The sequence below is a fragment of the Pipra filicauda genome, unplaced genomic scaffold (genome assembly GCF_003945595.2).
Source record: "Pipra filicauda isolate LSUMZ 115617 unplaced genomic scaffold, ASM394559v2 scaffold319_size1146426_pilon, whole genome shotgun sequence".
Taxonomy (NCBI): Eukaryota; Metazoa; Chordata; class Aves; order Passeriformes; family Pipridae; genus Pipra; species Pipra filicauda.
Genome location: NW_024104442.1, coordinates 49,295 through 66,471, shown reverse-complemented (window position 1 = coordinate 66,471; position 17,177 = coordinate 49,295). Strand labels below are relative to the sequence as shown.

General features: G+C 51.7%; 1 protein-coding gene across 5 annotated transcripts in view; it reads right to left on the bottom strand.

Annotated features, from left to right (window-relative positions):
* RAB11FIP3 (RAB11 family interacting protein 3) overlaps positions 1-17,177 on the bottom strand; it is a 56,301-nt gene that overhangs the window by 9,589 nt on the left and 29,535 nt on the right. For 4 of the 5 annotated variants that reach the window (XM_039383625.1, XM_027737941.2, XM_039383624.1 and 1 more), the window contains 6 exons: positions 16,171-16,358; positions 12,175-12,348; positions 7,975-8,109; positions 4,833-4,868; positions 2,207-2,300; positions 603-706 (listed from right to left, as the gene is read on the bottom strand). In XM_039383625.1, coding sequence (XP_039239559.1) covers positions 603-706; positions 2,207-2,300; positions 4,833-4,868; positions 7,975-8,109; positions 12,175-12,348; positions 16,171-16,358 — 731 coding nt within the window. The remainder of the gene's footprint in view (positions 1-602; positions 707-2,206; positions 2,301-4,832; positions 4,869-7,974; positions 8,110-12,174; positions 12,349-16,170; positions 16,359-17,177) is intronic. The other variant, XM_039383626.1, reaches the window with a different exon arrangement.

Genomic DNA, 17,177 nt, shown 5'->3' with positions numbered 1-17,177 from the left:
CCTGGAGCTCCAGAAACTTTTTGGGAGGGACAAATGGGGCAGGAAAGCATATTTTATACATTAATGTATAAATAAACAGATAAACATATAATGAAAAAATAAACATAAAAATAAGAGTATCCTGAGATGGAAGGGACACAGAAGGATCATCAAGTTCAACTCCCGGCCCTGCACAGGCACCCCAACAATCCCACCCTGTCCCTGAGAGTATCATCCAAACACTCCTGGAGCTCTGGCAGCCTTGGGGCTGTGCCCACTGCCCTGGGGAGCCTGGTCAGTGCCAACCATCCTCTGGGGGAAGAACCTTTTCCTGATACCCAACCCTGCCCTGACACAGCTTTAGGTCACTAAAAGCCATGTATAAAAAAAGCCAAAAGCCAAGTCCTGGAGCTCCAGAGACCTTTAAGGACAGACACGTGGGCTGGGGAAGCACATAAAACGTATGTATATAAAATCTAAAAGGCACTGTGTCCTGCTTTCAGCTGGGATAGATTCACTTTTCTTCCTAGCAGCTGGTCAGGGCTGTGCTCTGGATTTAGGATGGATGCAGCAGGATATGGATGGGCAGGGGCTCTCCAGGTGGTGCTCTGCCAGGCTCTCACCTGTGCACCAGCTGCAGGTTCTCCTGCCGGAGGCGGCTGTGCTGCTCCCCGTTGGCAGCCGTGTCCTTCTCCAGCTCCGTCACCCGCTTCTCCAGGAACACCACCTGTGGGGAGGCACAGGGAGGATCAGCCACCCAGCCCTGAACCCGCTGGGATGGGCCTCCTTGAACCCAGAGCAGCTCCCAGAACCATCCTCAAAAACGGAGGGTTGCCACAGGAATGGGGCAGCCGTGCCCTCATTTAAAGCATCCTTATAAAACATCCTTTTCCACCCATGTTTGGATGTCTCCCATGTACCAGTACGGGGTCAAACACTTCATTCTTGCCTTTCTTCAACCCTTTCCTGATGACATTCTAAGTGGAGCCTAGAGGGATCTCCAGAGCTCTGCTGCATCCATACTCCACTGCCTGGAACAGGACCAAACCCCTGCATTTGCAGACAAATAAAGTCACATAGGAGGGGTCAATGCCAGATGGTGGGGAAGGATCAGAGGTGAGGGGTTTTCTCCCTGTACCTATGCAGGCTTTATTCCAGCTGTATTTGCATTTTATTCATTCAAATCCCAGTTATACCCACACAAAACAATCATGGAGGAGAGGCAACTAGGAACACGTCTGCAAAACCCAAACCACCGTTCTTGGAGAAGGGCAAGAGACACGTGGATATTAAAAAAAACATGCAGAGACCAAGGTACTACATCCATGGTTTCCCAAGTTAACTGCCTTAGGGAATATGAGTATTTTTTTTCAATTTTTAGGCTTGGAAAAATGTTTGATTTTTAATTAGTTTTTAAAGGCTTTCTATGTGTTATAATTATTTTCGAGTGCAGCCACACACACATGTATTTCTCTTTCACATGTAGCTCTCTATTCATATTCTAGAATTAAAAAGCCATTTCCAAGGAGTTTCAGGACTGCAGCAGACATTTACGCAAGCCCCAACTCACCTATCTTTAATTCTCCTTCTTTCCCATAGCTTCTTTCCCCTATTTTTAGGTAAGGGTACTCAATACAAAAGCTTTCCTGTGCTCCCATCTTATCCCATAACTCTTTTCTTGTAACACCCCCATAAAACCCAGCAGGCTCAGCACAAAATCAGCTTTTCCTGATGGCACAAGCAGAGTGCGCCAAGGAAAGGAAGTTCTTGTTTCACATCAGGCGAATTGACTCCGAAAAGCAGAATTTGAGAACATCTTGTTTTGCGAAGAAGTGAAAACGCAGCCTGCAAACAGCCCTCCCTCCTCCTGACACGCTGGGACAGCCACCAGCCCTGGAGAAGGCTCCAGTGCCACCTCCTGACCCAGCACAGGAGCTCTGCAATCCCTGGAGTGCTCTCATCCTCCAGCCCCTCGATGGCTTTCTATGTCCCAGCTGCACCCACCTACCCAGAGGAGCTTCAGCCTGACCCTGCCTGTGGATCTGCACTGCAAGGCACTGACTCCGCCAGGACAGCACAGACAGCTCCCCTGTGCTCCTGCCCTGCTCCCATCTTGTCCTATAATCCTTATCTCTTAACACCTCAGAAAAACCCAGCAGGACCACCATAAAATCAGCGTTCTCCTGATGGCACAGGCAGAGCACGGCCAGGAAAGGAAGCCTCTCACCTTGTCCGTGATGTCCTCGTCCGTGCACTCCAGGTTGTCCTGGTAGGACTCCTCCATCACCCCCACGGCCAGCGAGCTCGTCTGGTGCAGCTGCCTAAAACAGAGACAGACCACCCCGACCCAGAGCAGCAGCGGCATCAGCGCCAACATCACGGCCATGGGGACAGCAGGGGACAGCCCCTCCTGTCCCCCCCAGCCACCACCGCCTCCTCCCAAGGGATTTAGCAGCACCGCTCCTCGGGCTACTGGATTTCCAGCAGAGGAAGGTGTGGGCAGGCCCCTGGCAGAACAGCTGTCCCCTCACCACCCAGCTCTCCCGAGAAGTCTGGCACCTCGGAGCACCCGGAGAACGGGGACAGCAGGGAGCGCGGACGTGGACACGGCTCCTGGGACTTCATACCGGGATCATTGCTCTTGCTCTTTGGAATGGCACGAGATAAGAGCTCCCTCTTTCCACTTTCTTTCTTTATGAACACCCCAAGGCCATGGATTAGCCAGCACAGGCCAGAGTACTGGCTCTGACACTGATAAGGTGCAGAAGAAGGGGAGGGCAGGGGTGGGAGGGGAGGGACGGGGGCAAAACCCCCCAAAGCTGTTGCAAAACACCCCTGCCCACCTGGGACAGCCCAGGGTGAGCTAATCATTAGCAAGGCCTTGTGACACCAGTGTCCCCAGCTTGGTGAGGAGCTAAAGGACACCCCGGGGAGGAGCTGGATTGGGCACCACTCTCGTGGCATCACTGTGGATCAGCTCTGGCACCTCATGGCACAGGGAAGAGCTACTGCCATGGGGAGTGTGGTGCATTCCAGCTCTGGAACCCCAGGCAGGTGCTACCAAGAGGAAAACACTCTGCCCTCCCACTGCTTTCAGCAGGACATGGATGAGAAAACCACAAAGGTCTCTTCTGAACCTCAGTTTTCCCTAGGAATTTGTAACATTGGCTCTCAAATTCATCCCACTGCACAATATGCCCATGCCAATACTCACAAGCACAACTGGCATTTACCAAGAGATCACAGCCAAGGCTCAGTCTCATTTTGCATCCTCACCCTCAGTATATATTTAGATTCTCAAGTCTCGGGCACATTCGTCATTTAAATCATGCCAAGCACAACAGGGTTGAAGCAGCACGAGCAGAACCCAGATAACAAAAATGAGGAGAGAGCCCTAACCAAACCAAAATCGATCTTTTCAAATGTTTTGGGATTATTCAGTAATTACAGTATCTACAACAAAGGGTTTGCTTTGAGCTGTGCTTAAGGATCTGGCTCAGCAATGCCCTGTTATCTCTCACCTTATCACCAACTAAACCCAACTGCTCTTGAAGTAACCAATATTTACCCAAGCCCACATGTCCCAGCCTCAGAATGGCATCTTGCCAAGGGCCAGGAGGGCTCAATCTCCCAAAAGACAGGGAACCTCCGTTCCCAAAACTTTAACTCAAATCCTCCCTAATTTATCTGTGCCACAGGACAAAAACTAGTCCTAAAACAGGAAACCTGGGGGCAGGCTGCTCCCTTCAACCCTCTTTCCTGCCAGTGTTTTTAACAAAGCTCTGGAAAGTAAGATGACTGGAAGTAGGAAATGTAATATCAAGGAGCTGCTTCCTTTCCAGGAGGGGAAATCACGCCAGGGGAGATTGCTGACCACAGGAAAAACAGAGAAGGGAAAGGTGTGAGAGCACAGGGGGAGGAAGAGGCACAGGATCAGCACAGGGAGCCGAGTGCCAGGGCACAGGGTATGAATATTCCCAAACTGAGCTGTCTGTTCCTCCACAGTGTCCCTGTGCTGACTGGAAACAAGCAAAGAGAAAGCCAACAAGTGCAGAGGGAAACCTCTCTCCTGAGCAGAGCAGAGGCAGGACAGCAGAGGTATGACCCAGTTTATCCTTAAAATCCTGATAGCATGGGAACAGGAGGGATGGAGAAGTTGGGAAAGGAAAGCACCAGGTGTCACCAAGAGGGGCTGGATGGATCCTCTGCTCCAGAGATTAAGAGCAAGCTGCCTGAATATATCATATATCCCTGTGCACTCAGGGATCAAAATGCCCACAAGGAAAATGTGACCATGACAAGGTGGTCGTGCAGGACAGAAGCAACACAGAATTAAACCTGGGTTTAAATCAGGGTGAAACCATTAAGCCAGGGTTACCTGCAGCCCCCCAGGATGCCCCAGACTGAGGGGGGAGGGGGGGATGGTCCCACAAAGTCAAGTGCTAAGTGAAGTAAAACAGGACCAAGAACTGTCTAAAGTGGCTGGATTTTTTCTGGGTGCTGGAGAAATCCCCCTCCCCTAGAGACCCACCACGGTGACACTGGGGAGGGGACAGCCCAGGGGAACATATCCTTCTAGGAACTCTGCTCCACACACCCCTGGTACAGCACTGAAGGACGGAGAGGGAGGAGAAGCACCCCAATTTTGTCCTAGAAGAAACCAGCAGCCTCCAGCTGTGTGCATGGGTGAGAAAACCCATTTCAGAAAAACTGTATCAGAATTAAACCCACTTTTCCCCAGGGCTATGGAATAAATCCAGAAATAAGGCGCTTCAAGCTTATTTTGAGTCTTCCTTCTGTGGAGCCAGCAGCTCACACGGATCAAGCAAGCAGGAACAGGAGCATGGGCTTACCTTGCCACCTTCTTGCTGGAGAGTCTTTTATTTGGGCTGCAAGATGAAGAACAAACAGGAAAGAGTTAGAAGAGCTGACAGTGGAGAGCAAGGGAAACAGGAAACTGCGAGGACTCCGGGGCACATCCTTTGCTCTGGCACGGAGCGCCCACGGCATGCACCCCCCAGCCCCCCTGGAAAGGGCAGGAGAGGGACCACTCATGGATTTAACACCACAGAGACAACGAACCACATGGAATAATGCTGGAGAAGACCTGACTGCCCCCACAACACTGCCCTCTCCCACTGATCCGTGCCTGAAATCTGATCCCCCAGGAAAGTGCTAATAATAGTGGGGAGGGTGGGGGGCTTCAGCCTGGCGTCGATGGCAGAGTGAGCCAAGTCTCCTGCACCCCACACCACCCCAAGCCTCCCCTGGCATCCCCCCAGGCTCCTGCCCCCTGGATGGGGGACAGGGAGCAGCTCCTGCCCTCTGGATGGGGGACAGGGAGCAGCTCCTGCCTGCCAAGGGGCACGTCCATCCTTCTGCCCTTCCCACAACCATTATCCTCCAGATCAGCAGAGAATTGCTGCCTACTTGTACTCAGATGTTTTAGGAGCTGTTGATGGTGCCCCTGTCTGGATTTCAGGCTGTCAGAGTGGCTGGGGAGAGGGAAGAGCTCTCCTCTCCGGGATAACTGACAGAGATCACTCCCCTGGCTCCGTGTCCAAGGCAGCTGCCACCACCATACCACGGCGGTCAGGGCTTAGCTAATGCTCAGCGTGACCAGGGTAGGGAAGCCAAGGTCTGTGTGACCCTGTCCCAGCCCCTCAGGACGGGCTGCAGGCCCTCCCTGCTGAGAAAAAAAATAGCCTTTTCCAGAAACAGCTCCTTTCTAAGACACTCCTTCCAGTCTTTTGGTCATGACTGATGCTGGTGAAGTGAGCAGGGCCTGGATCTCCCTCCTCATATGCCACCAAAGACATGCTGGTGTCAAACAGATGCCACTGGGCTACATCACTGGTACCAAATCCTCACTCAGTGATGGCAAGGGAGAACCTGAGTGCATTCCCTGGTATTCAGCTCAGTTGAAGGAAAAAATAATAAATAAAATCATCTGGGAGTTCATTCCTGCCTGCAATATCAGTTCTTGGAAGGAAGAATTAAAAATAGCTCAGGACAATTTTCTTTGTAAAAAAAAACCTCAAAGCCCAGCCGGGGGGTGTTGTCAGGGTGACCAGCCCTCATGTCAAAGTGCATCCTCAAATCCCAGATTTCCAGGGAGCACAAGAGCTGCTCCTGGCTGGGCTTCAAGGCCGCTCGGCACCCACCCGAGGGGAGGAGGTCAGGCCCTGGTGTTTGCCAGGAATTGTAAGGAATGTCCCCAGCACTGGGGGGAAATATTTTTCTCTGCAGAAAGCTCATGGGGAAGCGATGCCGGCACCTGCTGAGGGGTGAGACACCAGCCCTGCTGCAAGGGCACTGAAACAAAACAGTCACAAACTCCTCCATCCCAAGCTCCTTGAGGATTATTCCCTGCTTTCCTGTGCTGTGGGCCCAGGAAGCAGCACCCCAATGCCGGGAGCAGCTCCCCAGTCTATTACAAGGATAAAACACTGTCTGTAAGCCCACGGTTTTTAAGAGTGAGGCTGTTACAGGGTGCTTTGGGCTTCACCCCAGCTGCCAGAATCCCCTGGAGCTGGTGTCTTCAGGCTTGTCCCAGATTTTGGTCCAGTTCCTACTGCTCTGGTTGTCTGCAGTCTGGGACCTGTCCCTTGTTCTGAGGCCTTCACGTCACCAGCGATGCTGGGAGGAACAACAGGTCCTGTCCCGTCCCACACACAGCACATGGCACTTCTCACCCTCACCACAGAGAGGGCAAGCACTGCCCCTTCCACCAGGTCCCTTGGAACATATTGCCAGGAAATCTGTGCTCAGGAAATTGCACCTCCTCACGTGTCAAATCAAAACCTACGGAATTCCCACTGTGACCGTGGGATGGGGAAACCTCCACTGGAAATGCCACCCATCACAGGAGCTTCTGAGCTGTTAGTTCAGCTTTGCAGGTAAATTTGGGGGGAAAAAACTGAAATGGAGTGGGGCTACTGATGCATCCAGGGAAAACCAGTGTTCTCCATAGTAACTGCATAACCTGAGACCCATCACTGATCCTCAAGGCCCCCAACAGCAAAAACTACTATTTACTCAAGAAAGGAAAAGAGAGACATTCTTTTTTCGTTAAAAAGAATTAAATTCAAGCTTCTCTTTGTTTTCCAGTTTTCTTCCCATAACTATACAGCCCACGAGAGCTCCCAGATCACATTGTCCCTGCAGAGGACAGACAGGAATCAAGAGCATGACCGAAAACCAGGCTTGAAGAGGCCCACCAGCCATGAGAAGAATGATTATCATTAAACGCCACCATCCTTCCACCCAGTGGGCTGCAAAAGGTCTGAATGAATAAACCAACAAGCAGAAATTCCTCCCCAACTTCTCAAACCAGCACATCCAGCTGCTGGTTGGTAGACTTCCAGAAGGACATTCCAAAGCTCACCAAGTTCCTACACAAAGATCCTGGGGTCTGTCATGAAGTTCCTACACAAAGATCCTGGGGTCTGTCATGAAGTTCCTACACAAAGATCCTGGGGTCTGTCGTGCCTCCCCGGCCCACGGTGGCACAGGCAGTGGGGGAAGCTGGGTGAGACAAGATTTGACTGCTCCCAAGCCCCACGGAGCAGGCTGATTCCTTCAGGATACTGCTGCAGTGGGAGGATGGACTGGGCCCTGCCCTTCCAGGCTGAACCAGCAGCTCAGCTGTGCTTCCAACTCGCAGTCTTTCCTCGGTGACAGAAATACTGTACGTGACCAGCTCATGGCTTCCAGTGCCAGGAGGAGCCCCCACCACTCACAGAACATGCAATGGGGCTGCCCAGAGAAGAAGGGAACACGCTCCTTGTCTCCCAGCTTTTGTGGCTTGGATTAAAAGCATCTTCTGCTCCCCTTCATTAATATTATCCCCACCTTTCCCACCTGCAGAGTCTCACCTTGAGTGAAACTCATCCCCCGTCACAGGACCGACGCAGCAAAGGGAAAGCTGGGCGAGACAAGGAGAGTCTTCCCTCCCAGAACATCATTCCCAACGCTGAAAGGGGCCACAATTACCTATTCATTTCAAGATCATTCAGGCGAGCGGAAAGATCCTCGAGGCGGTTGATTTGTTTGTGGCACTGGCTACAGTAAAACTCAAAAGCTTCATCTGCGAGAATGCTGTGCAGTTTCGCAGCGAGCGGATTGGTGCTAGAGAGATCACAAGGGTCAGTTGAGCAGGACAGAACCACGGGCAGCAGCTTCAGCCGGGGCTTCCACAAGCTGAGGGTACGGCGGGGCAGGGGAGCTTTCGGTGGGAGACGTGAGGTTTGCAAATTAGAAACATCAGGGCAGATCGGGTCGGCTCCCGCCTTGATTTTAGAAGCCAGGTCGCAGTGACTGTGGGGTTGCTTATAGCAATATATAGAAAATTTAGAATTGCTTCTAAAAATATATTTTTATTTTTTAGAATATTTTAGATTTATAATTGGCAACACTTCCATCACTCCCAGAGCTGAGCTTGGCCTGTGCTTCCAAACCCTTGTGCCAGTCAGCTCCAGTGGGGGATCCCCAAGAGCCCAGGGCAGGTGAGGTAAGCGCTTCCTACAAACCTACATCACCACAAAGTTTACTTTTCAACACAATTTTCCAGGCAATCTGTCTCAGGAGGCTCCAGCAATGGTCCTGGTTTCCCTAATTAAGTGCAGGACTGGGCGCTGTGAGCCAGAGGTGAATCTAAGGGGGGTTTAGGTTGGATACCAGGTTCTTTCCCCAGAGGGTGGTCAGGCACTGGAACAGGCTCCCCAGAGCAGGGGCCCATTTTCCAATGGGATGCTTTAAAGATAGAGCAGCTGTGCTGCTGTGGACTCACTGTTAGCAATGCACAGTGTCAGATTTTCACAGCAAAGTGCTTTTAAGCTAAGATTAAATGGGCAGTTGCAGTTCAACCCTTCTCTCCTACAAAGTAAAGCTCAGAGAAGCCAAGCAGCAGTGCTGCCTTTTTGTAGGGAATGGCCTTTGGGAAGAGGACATGGGGGGACTAAAACATCTTGAGAAGCTGTGAGTCACCTCCCCACCTGACATGCCCTGGGCAGGACAGAGGGATTCTGAACAGCAAAGGGTTTGTGTTAATTTGGGGCCAGATAGACTCCACAAATCCTTTCTGTAGGAAAATACACTTCTGGAAGCCACGGACTTGAATCAAAGAAAGGTTAATAGTGAAAAATCAAAGCAGTTCAATAAGAAAGACAGGTAAAGGTGTGAGCAAACACAAGCAAGCTTAAAACCAACAGGCATCCGAGAGGGATAGGCAATCCCAGGATACAGATACACAGCAGCAAGTCCTGGCCTGGGGGATGCTGAAGGTGTGGGACATCCTGGGGGTCCCCTGGCTCAGCCCCATTTTAGGGGCAGTGGGGTGTCAGGGTCACCCCCAGGGTCAGGCCTTGAGTCTGTGCTGTCTGTACAGTATTTCCAAGCCCCCTTAGGCAGGCAACTGTTCACCAGTCAATGCCAAATTACTCATCTCTTCGCATTCCTGGAAAAAAAATTAAATTGAAAACCATTCCCCCTGCCCTCCAGGGCAGGTTTGGACCTGGGATAATCCATTCCCAGCAGGACACACGTTAGTTGCTCAGACTTTGTGCAGGGAAGAGGTGACAGCAGCTGAGAGACACCCGAGGAAGGGATTTGCCCTTTTCTGGGTACTGGTGGGTAAGTTTCCCTCCCAGGTTGGTGCACCCTGGGCAAGGTGGGAACCCAAATCTAACCAGCATTAACACAAATAAGAACAGAGGTGTGGAGGAGAACCTCTGGGCCAGCCTGGCAGCTCCTGGGGTGTGTAAAGATCTCCCTGGCCTCTGGCTGTGCTGGTTCTGTGCCCGCTGAGTGGGTGGGAGTTCAGCCCCACTGTGCCCTAGGGTGTCCCCACCTACCCCTTGTGGCACACAGCCAACACTCAGTGATCCTGATGGAGCCCTTCCAACTCAGCATATTCTATAGTTCCATGAGACAGAGCTTTCCTGCTGCCTCCCTCCACCTCCTGGAGCAACGTTCGTCTTCCACAGGCCATCGGTGCTCCCTGACAGCACAGGTGAGGAGCTTCTCCCTTCAGTTCCCACCAAGCATCACCAAGAGACTTTTCCTACTGCAAGGATGTGCCAGGGAAGAGGTGGCAACCCAAGAGGATGGATCACAAACACACACATGCAAGGACTGAGCAGGGAAATTCAACATCTCACAGGGTTCCCCGAAGGCTCCTGGGGTTTGTGTCAGTCCTCTGGTGACAATCTGGAGCCATGGCAGGGAAATCTGTTGATGTTATTACTGTTCAGAGACTCTTGTCTTGTAGCACGGAAAGGGTGTGTGGAGATGTGGCCCTTTACAAGTGAAATTACAGGCTGTGGTTCTTTCAGGTTTCACTGTGTTCAAACACACCAGGGCTGCTCAGAATCATGGAGTGGTTTGGGTGGGAAGGGACCTTAAAGCTCATCTCACTCCACCCCCTGCCATGGGCAGGGACACCTTCCACCAGCCCAGGTTGCTCCAAGCCCCGTCCAACCTGGCCTTGGACACTTCCAGGGATGGGGCAGCCACAGATGCTCTGGGCCAGGGCCTCCCCACCCTCACAGGGAAGAATTCCTTCCCAACATCCCATCTAACCCTGCCCTCTGGCAGTGGGAAGTCACTCCCCTTTGTCCTAAGTCAAGAAGACACAATTGCATGGAATGATCAGCCAAAGACCTTCACACATGCGATGATAACCCAAGGTGAGGCAGACCTGAGAGGCACAAGGCAAAACATTCCTCACCCTGGAGGTTTTGCAGGGTTTATCTCCCCAGCAAGAGCCAGCAGAGAGTCTCCAGCACAAACCACCACAGGCCATGTGCTGAGCAAGCCCCTCCCAGCACAGGGAAGATGGGATAAGATTTGGATAAGATCCAAAGAGACAGAGCAGAGGAGAGATGGTGCCTGACAGAGCAAAACTGGAACACCGGGAGTTCAGGCAGACTGGGAGCTCTGGACTGATACTAAAGAAGAAGTTTAACTGATTGTAAAAGTCCTTTAGCTGGATATTTTCTGGCCAGGAGCCTTCTGGATGAGGCTGGAAGCCCATCCTCAAGGAAAAAATGAACATCAAGGCTGGTTTTTAATCAGAGAATTCTTCCTATGCCACAGCACCAGTACAGCCAGCTCTCCTCAGCTGCACCTCCTGGATGGTGCAAAGGACAAGCATGGAGGAGAGACTGTGCCCTTCCCTCTGCAGAGTATCCCAGCATGGAGCACTGGTTTCCTGAAGGAATGGGTTGGGAATTCCTTACAGCAACTCTATTGCAGTTAACACCTTCAAGCACCAAGAAGAAATGAGCCCTGACCTGCAGCACAGGGCAGGGGGGAGGTTTGAGAGCAGCAATTCCCTGCACCCAGAATTGCCCAAACTTTCCAAAGGGCTTTGGGAAGTCGGGAGAAAACAGGCAGACAGCAAAAACAAAGTTATGAGAAGTTTACACTGCTGCAGAAAGGCACAAATGTATCATCCCAAAGGGAAAAAGTATGTTCTTGTCTTCAGCAAAGGTGTCTGGCTGGCAGGGATCACTCCTGCCCTGTGCTTCCAATGGAAAAACACATTCCCAGCGTGTCATCACGGAGACCTGTGGGTTGCAGCATTGGATGATATTCCAGCTTTTACTTATTTTCCATAAGAAAGTAAGTCTTGATGGGGTTTGTACCATCACACCACCTCCTCAGTCCACCCTGCACGGGCTGGAAAACGGACTTTTTCCTGGTTTCAGACTCTAAAGCAAGGAGAGAAAGCTACAGCCTGCTTGATGGTCCACATATCCCTAGAGAAGGAATGCTGCCACAGCTCATGCAGATCCAACCAAGCATGGGATCAAAGCCCAAAACACAAGCATAGAAGAGAAAGAAAAGTCATCCAGCAGCACCAGGGGTAAAGCTGCACAATGGTTTTCTCTCCTGGAAGATTCTGTGAGGAGCCACACCCCTAATAGGACTGGGAATGTGATGCATGGACATACAGACTGCTCTTCCAGCTCCTCCTGGGCTTCAGTCACTGGAGGAGAGGAGGGGCACTAATCAGGGAAAAGAAGCACTGGGGGAGGGAATTCCTCTTTCATTTTTGAGCTGATTATCCTGTAGTATCCCAAGTTTTCCAGGACCCCTGTCTTGCGAAGCCCAAAGAAATCCCTCTCCCACAAAGCAGAGTGAAGGCACTGAGCAACTGAACCTGGTGGAACAGTGCCAGGGCTGAGTTACCTGGGAGAGAGGAACGAGGAGCTGCTAAAGCTGCTTTCCCCATTACACAAGCTGTCCGAGAACAAATCTGCTTCATTCCCTTCTCCATAATCCTCAAAGTGCTCCTCTCCACTAATGACTGTGACGATGGAGTGGCTGAGGTCCGAGCCCAGGGGCAGGTCATGTGGGTGGGATCTGTGGGAACAGAGGGGAACACGTTAGAGGGTGGGTGCCACAGCCACCTTTCCAATTACATTCAGGACGTGCCCTTTCCAAGCCATGCCCCCCATTCCAGCAGAGAAATAGGAGACCTTCACCCCTTCACCCTGGGGCAGCCCAGGCACCACCAGGAAGTTTGCAGCGATTTTTTTTCCCCAATAAACCAAGTTTTTTCCATGCAAACTGCCCTGGCAGCTGCAACTCGGGATTTGGGGGCACTCAGACTCGCAGGGTTGATGACAAGCCTTTGCCCAACCAAAAGCATGGCAGAGAAAAAGCTGGGTGTGTCCCAAATACATCCAAAATATGTTCTGAGTTCCATGGGCAGCCTGTGTGCCAGGCTCACTCCTGCCTGTTGCTGCCTAATCCTATCAAGGGCCTATCCCGGGGTTTAACACTGCAACCCCGGCAGGATTGGTGTCGGGGGGGGTTTAGGCAGCTGCCAAACCCAGCAGGGACAGACCCCCCAAGACAAAGGAGCCCTTTCCCTGCTCCTGCTGGGTAAATGCTGTACATGGCAATCGTGGAGTGGAGAATGCTCTTCCATGTGTTTTTAGCCCCGGATCCAGAAGGCTGGAGCATGTTAAGCTTCAGTGTAAATCCCAAACACACCCAGCACCAGTCCTGGGATGTCCCTTACTTCTCAGGGGACACAGCTCAGCACTAAGTCATCACCCCTGAAAGCACCTTTGCCCATGCAGAGCATGGAGCCACAGAATCATGGAATGGTTCATCTCGTTTCATCCCCTGCCATGGGCAGGGATATCTTTCACTATCCCAAGTTGCTCCAAGCCCTGTCCAACCTGGCCTTGGACACTTCCAGGGGTGAGGCAGCCACAGCTTCTCTGGGCAACCTGTGCCAGGGCCTCACCACCAAGTCAAGCCACCACAGGACTTTCCTGCCCAGGATTGTGAAGGTTTTAAAATGAAGTCGGGGGTGTTTGTAAGGACCAGGCTGTGGAAGCATCCATGTGGCTCTGAGCCACAGGAATGTGGTGGGGGGGGACCAGCACTGCACTCCTCTCCAAAATTCAATGTTAAAAATAAAATATTGCATTATTATAAAAATTGGTATCTCAGACTACACCCCCATGTCCATCCTCTTGCTCAGAGAGGGAAATGGGGGTGTGACCAGACTGCTGGGCTAAACCAGAGAGAAGAAAAGATTACAGATAAGCCATTTATGACAAAAACCTGCACCATCTGAAGGATTTGCCCTTATCCCGCTAATAAAAACATGTCAACCCTCCAGATCTCTATTTAACCACAAATAAATCCAGTCCAGCTTGTGGGCATCTGCACATCCTCCTCGTGTCCTTTTTATTCCACAGCGAGATCCACCAGAACCCATCCATCCCTATGGTGAGTCACACCACCACCAAAACCAGCGGAAACCTCTCCAGGAATAGAAGGTAGGGGGTGGAATTGTTAACTCAGAAGCAAAACCCAAGCCCAGATCTCTAAATCTGGGGCTGTGGTTTGACAAGCACCGTACAGAAGCAGATCTGATCAGGCACCTGCAAACCCTCAGCCCGGGATGCTTTGAGCAGTAAACAGTATTTCCTATTCACCTCTGGGGGCTCCAGCAGCTTCAAGATCCAGAGTCTAAGTAATCTTTACTACACAAAGCCTAAATAACCACTTAAGCCCAAACCATCTGAGGTATGTTGAGCTTCAAGAGCTCCTGAGAAGTGATGCTGAAACTCTGCTTCAGTCCACCAGCTGCACTGGTCGGATCGGCCCCTGGAAAAACTCTGCATCCTCCTGTGTGGGTTTGATGGCACCAAAACCAACCCTCAACACCTTGGGAACAGACTTCCAGAGGTTTCCATCTCAAACCATTCAAATCCTTAAGTCAAATGAAGCTTTTCCTTATATTTTTGGCTATCTGGAATTTGCACACAATTAACACACCTGGCAACAGGTACCACTGTGCTTGGACAGAGCACCCAAAGGACACCTGACATTCCCAAACCCACACTGGAAACAGCAGTGAATCACAGAATCCCAGAGTGTTTTGGGCTGGATGGACCTTAAAGCCCATCTCATCCCACCCCCAGCCACAGGGAGGGACACCTTCCACTAGCCCAGGTTGCTCCAAGCCCCATCCAACCTGGCCTTGGACATTTCCAGGGATGGGGAAGCCACAGCTTCTCTGGACAACCTGTGCCAGGGCCTCACCACCCTCACAGGGAACAATTCCTTCCCAATATCCCATCTAACCCTGTCCTCTGGCAGTGGGAAGCCATTCCCCTTATCCTATCCCTCCATCCCTTGTCCCTCTCCAGCTCTCCTGGAGCCCCTTTAGGCCCTGGAAGGGGCTCTCAGGTCTCCCTGGAGCCTTCTCTTCTCCAGCTCTCCCAGCCTGGCTCCAGAGCAGAGGGGCTCCGGCCCTGGAGCATTTCCGTGGCCTCCTCTGGACTCTTTCCAGCAAGTCTATATCCTTCCTGTGCTGGGATCCCAGACTTGGGAAGCCCCAAGAACAACGTCACCTTACGATCAGAGTTCCCAAGCAGAGCATTTTGTACCTACAGGCAGGTGAATCCAAGGCACGTCACCCTCGCCAGGGGCCGGGAGCGCACGCAGGCCGCCATGGCCCCGCCGGTCCCCCCGCTCGCCGCCCGGGAGCTCACGGCCGATTATGTCCCAAATTAACTGTCACTGAGCTGCAGGCGCTGGGGTGAGAAGAGCCAGGCCAGATAATCTCATTTCTGCTCTAATCCACGGCACCCTTTCAGCCCCGGCGCCGAGGCCGCGGCAGCGCTGCTCGCTGCATCTCTGACGTTCCCAGATGGATTCTGGGGCTGGGAGGGAAGCCTGGTGTTTCCAAAAAAACAACGGGAACTGTGAGCACTCCCCAGAGCACCAAGCCTGGGCGATGTGTTTCTGGTCAAAGCTGATTCTGTACTTTATCAGACCTTAAGCAAAGATGATTCCAGAGGTTTCGGTGCTCTTGGGTCACCAACCAGGTTGGCCCTGGGACAGGTTGCCCCGAGAAGCTGTGGCTGCCCCATCCCTGGAAATGTCCAAGGCCAGGTTGGACGGGGCTTGGAGCAACCTGGGCTAGTGGAAGGTGTCCCTGCCCATGGCAGGGGGTGGGACAAGATGAGCTTTAAGGTCCCTTCCAATCCAAACCATTCCACGATTCTAAAGGAGTTATTCTCTCTCTTCCTCCTGCCAGCATCCCAGTTTCACCCTAAACTCCCCTTTTCCCCTAAAAATGAGGTGGGCCCAGGAGCAGTTTTGCCAGCAGCGGTTCAGACCCAGGGAAGGAGATCTCAGCTCACGTTTCTGTGCTTCAGGCACAAGTTTCAAACTAGTTATTACAGGAGGCAGTTGCACATCAAAGGGCACACGCATGTTTTTAGGGAAAACAAAAATAGGATGAGTTCCCCTCCTGACTTGAAAATTATATGTTGTGTTTCTGGTTTAAGTGATAGATTAAAAACTGCGAGTCTTTCAGGTGTTTGGATCACTGAGAAGTTATTTTAGAGGTTTAAAGATGCTAATGAGGGTACAGAAGATCTCCCAAGGCAAGCAACGATTAACTCAAAGAGATTGCCAGGCCGAGCTCCAAAACAGCCTACACATGGTACAGCCTAATTATTACCATTATTTTTCAAGAAGAGCTATTTTGGTCTTGCATAAAGTTCCAAACACAAAGAACAAACCAAGTTTCAGCAAGACAGACTCAGCCCACTTGGATTTTACATCCTTGGGCTGCGTCTCCCTCGATCCTCGTCTGCTCCCAGTTTCCTGCCCCACACAGTGGGTTTGCTCCTTGCTGTTCCCACTCACCCGTGCTCCGGCTCCTCGATGGGGTCTGTGAATTCCGAGTGCACGGTGGAGTCGATGGCACTGTCTGTCTCCACCTCGTCGTGCATCTCGTGGTGGACCAGCGTGCTGGTGTCCTCATCCGTGAAGGTTTCGCACTCGCTGTACGTGCTCTCCGAGCCCATGTAAGCACTGTCAGTCACCTCATTTGCCTGGCAGAAAGCAAGCACAAGAGACAAAAAATGAGATCCTACAGCTACGTGGATTCACGGCAGAGCAGGACAAAACACGTGGGAGGCAGCGAACCTTGGCTGTGTTACATTTCCAAGCACAGAAATCCAACCTCCTAAATCCACCCCGCATCCAGGTGCTGTTCTGTCGGCACCCCGGGGTGCACCCCAGCCTTTGCAGCCTTTGGAAAGCAGATCACAGAAACACAGACTAAATAAGAGTTGGAGGGAGGCTTTTGTTGTGAGCCAGTATGGATTTGGCAAGGGCAGGAATGGATTACCCACTGCTGACTCAGCAGTTCCGATCCCCGCTGCTTTCTCCCACTCTGTTCCAAGAGGACACCTTATTAATCTGAATTCCCTGCAAAAACCACCATTCAAAACTACCAGTTAGCCCTTAAAGCACTTTTTTTTTGCCCTGTCTGGTAACACCTTCCATCCCTCAACAGCAAACAAGCTGGTTTATAAATCTTCATTACAGTCTCATTTGCAGGGACTCAAATCTCCACATTTCAGCTGGAACAGCATCTCAAATCCATCACCTGAGCAGGCTCTAGGAAAGCAACAGGATTTGGCTTTTAAGAGACCATGATATGAGAATGGAGAACTGGGTTTTCCTCCCAGTTCTGCCCCTCAGGCAGGTGTTCACCTTCAATTCTGCCTGTTCATACACATGGGCAGGGACAATCCCCTCTGAGCCCAGAACCATCCCGATGTTTGGAGGAGAACCATGGGAGCACCAGGAGAAAACCCCTCTGAAAGTCATCACAGTGCCAGCTCCTTTTTCAACATTTGGGGATT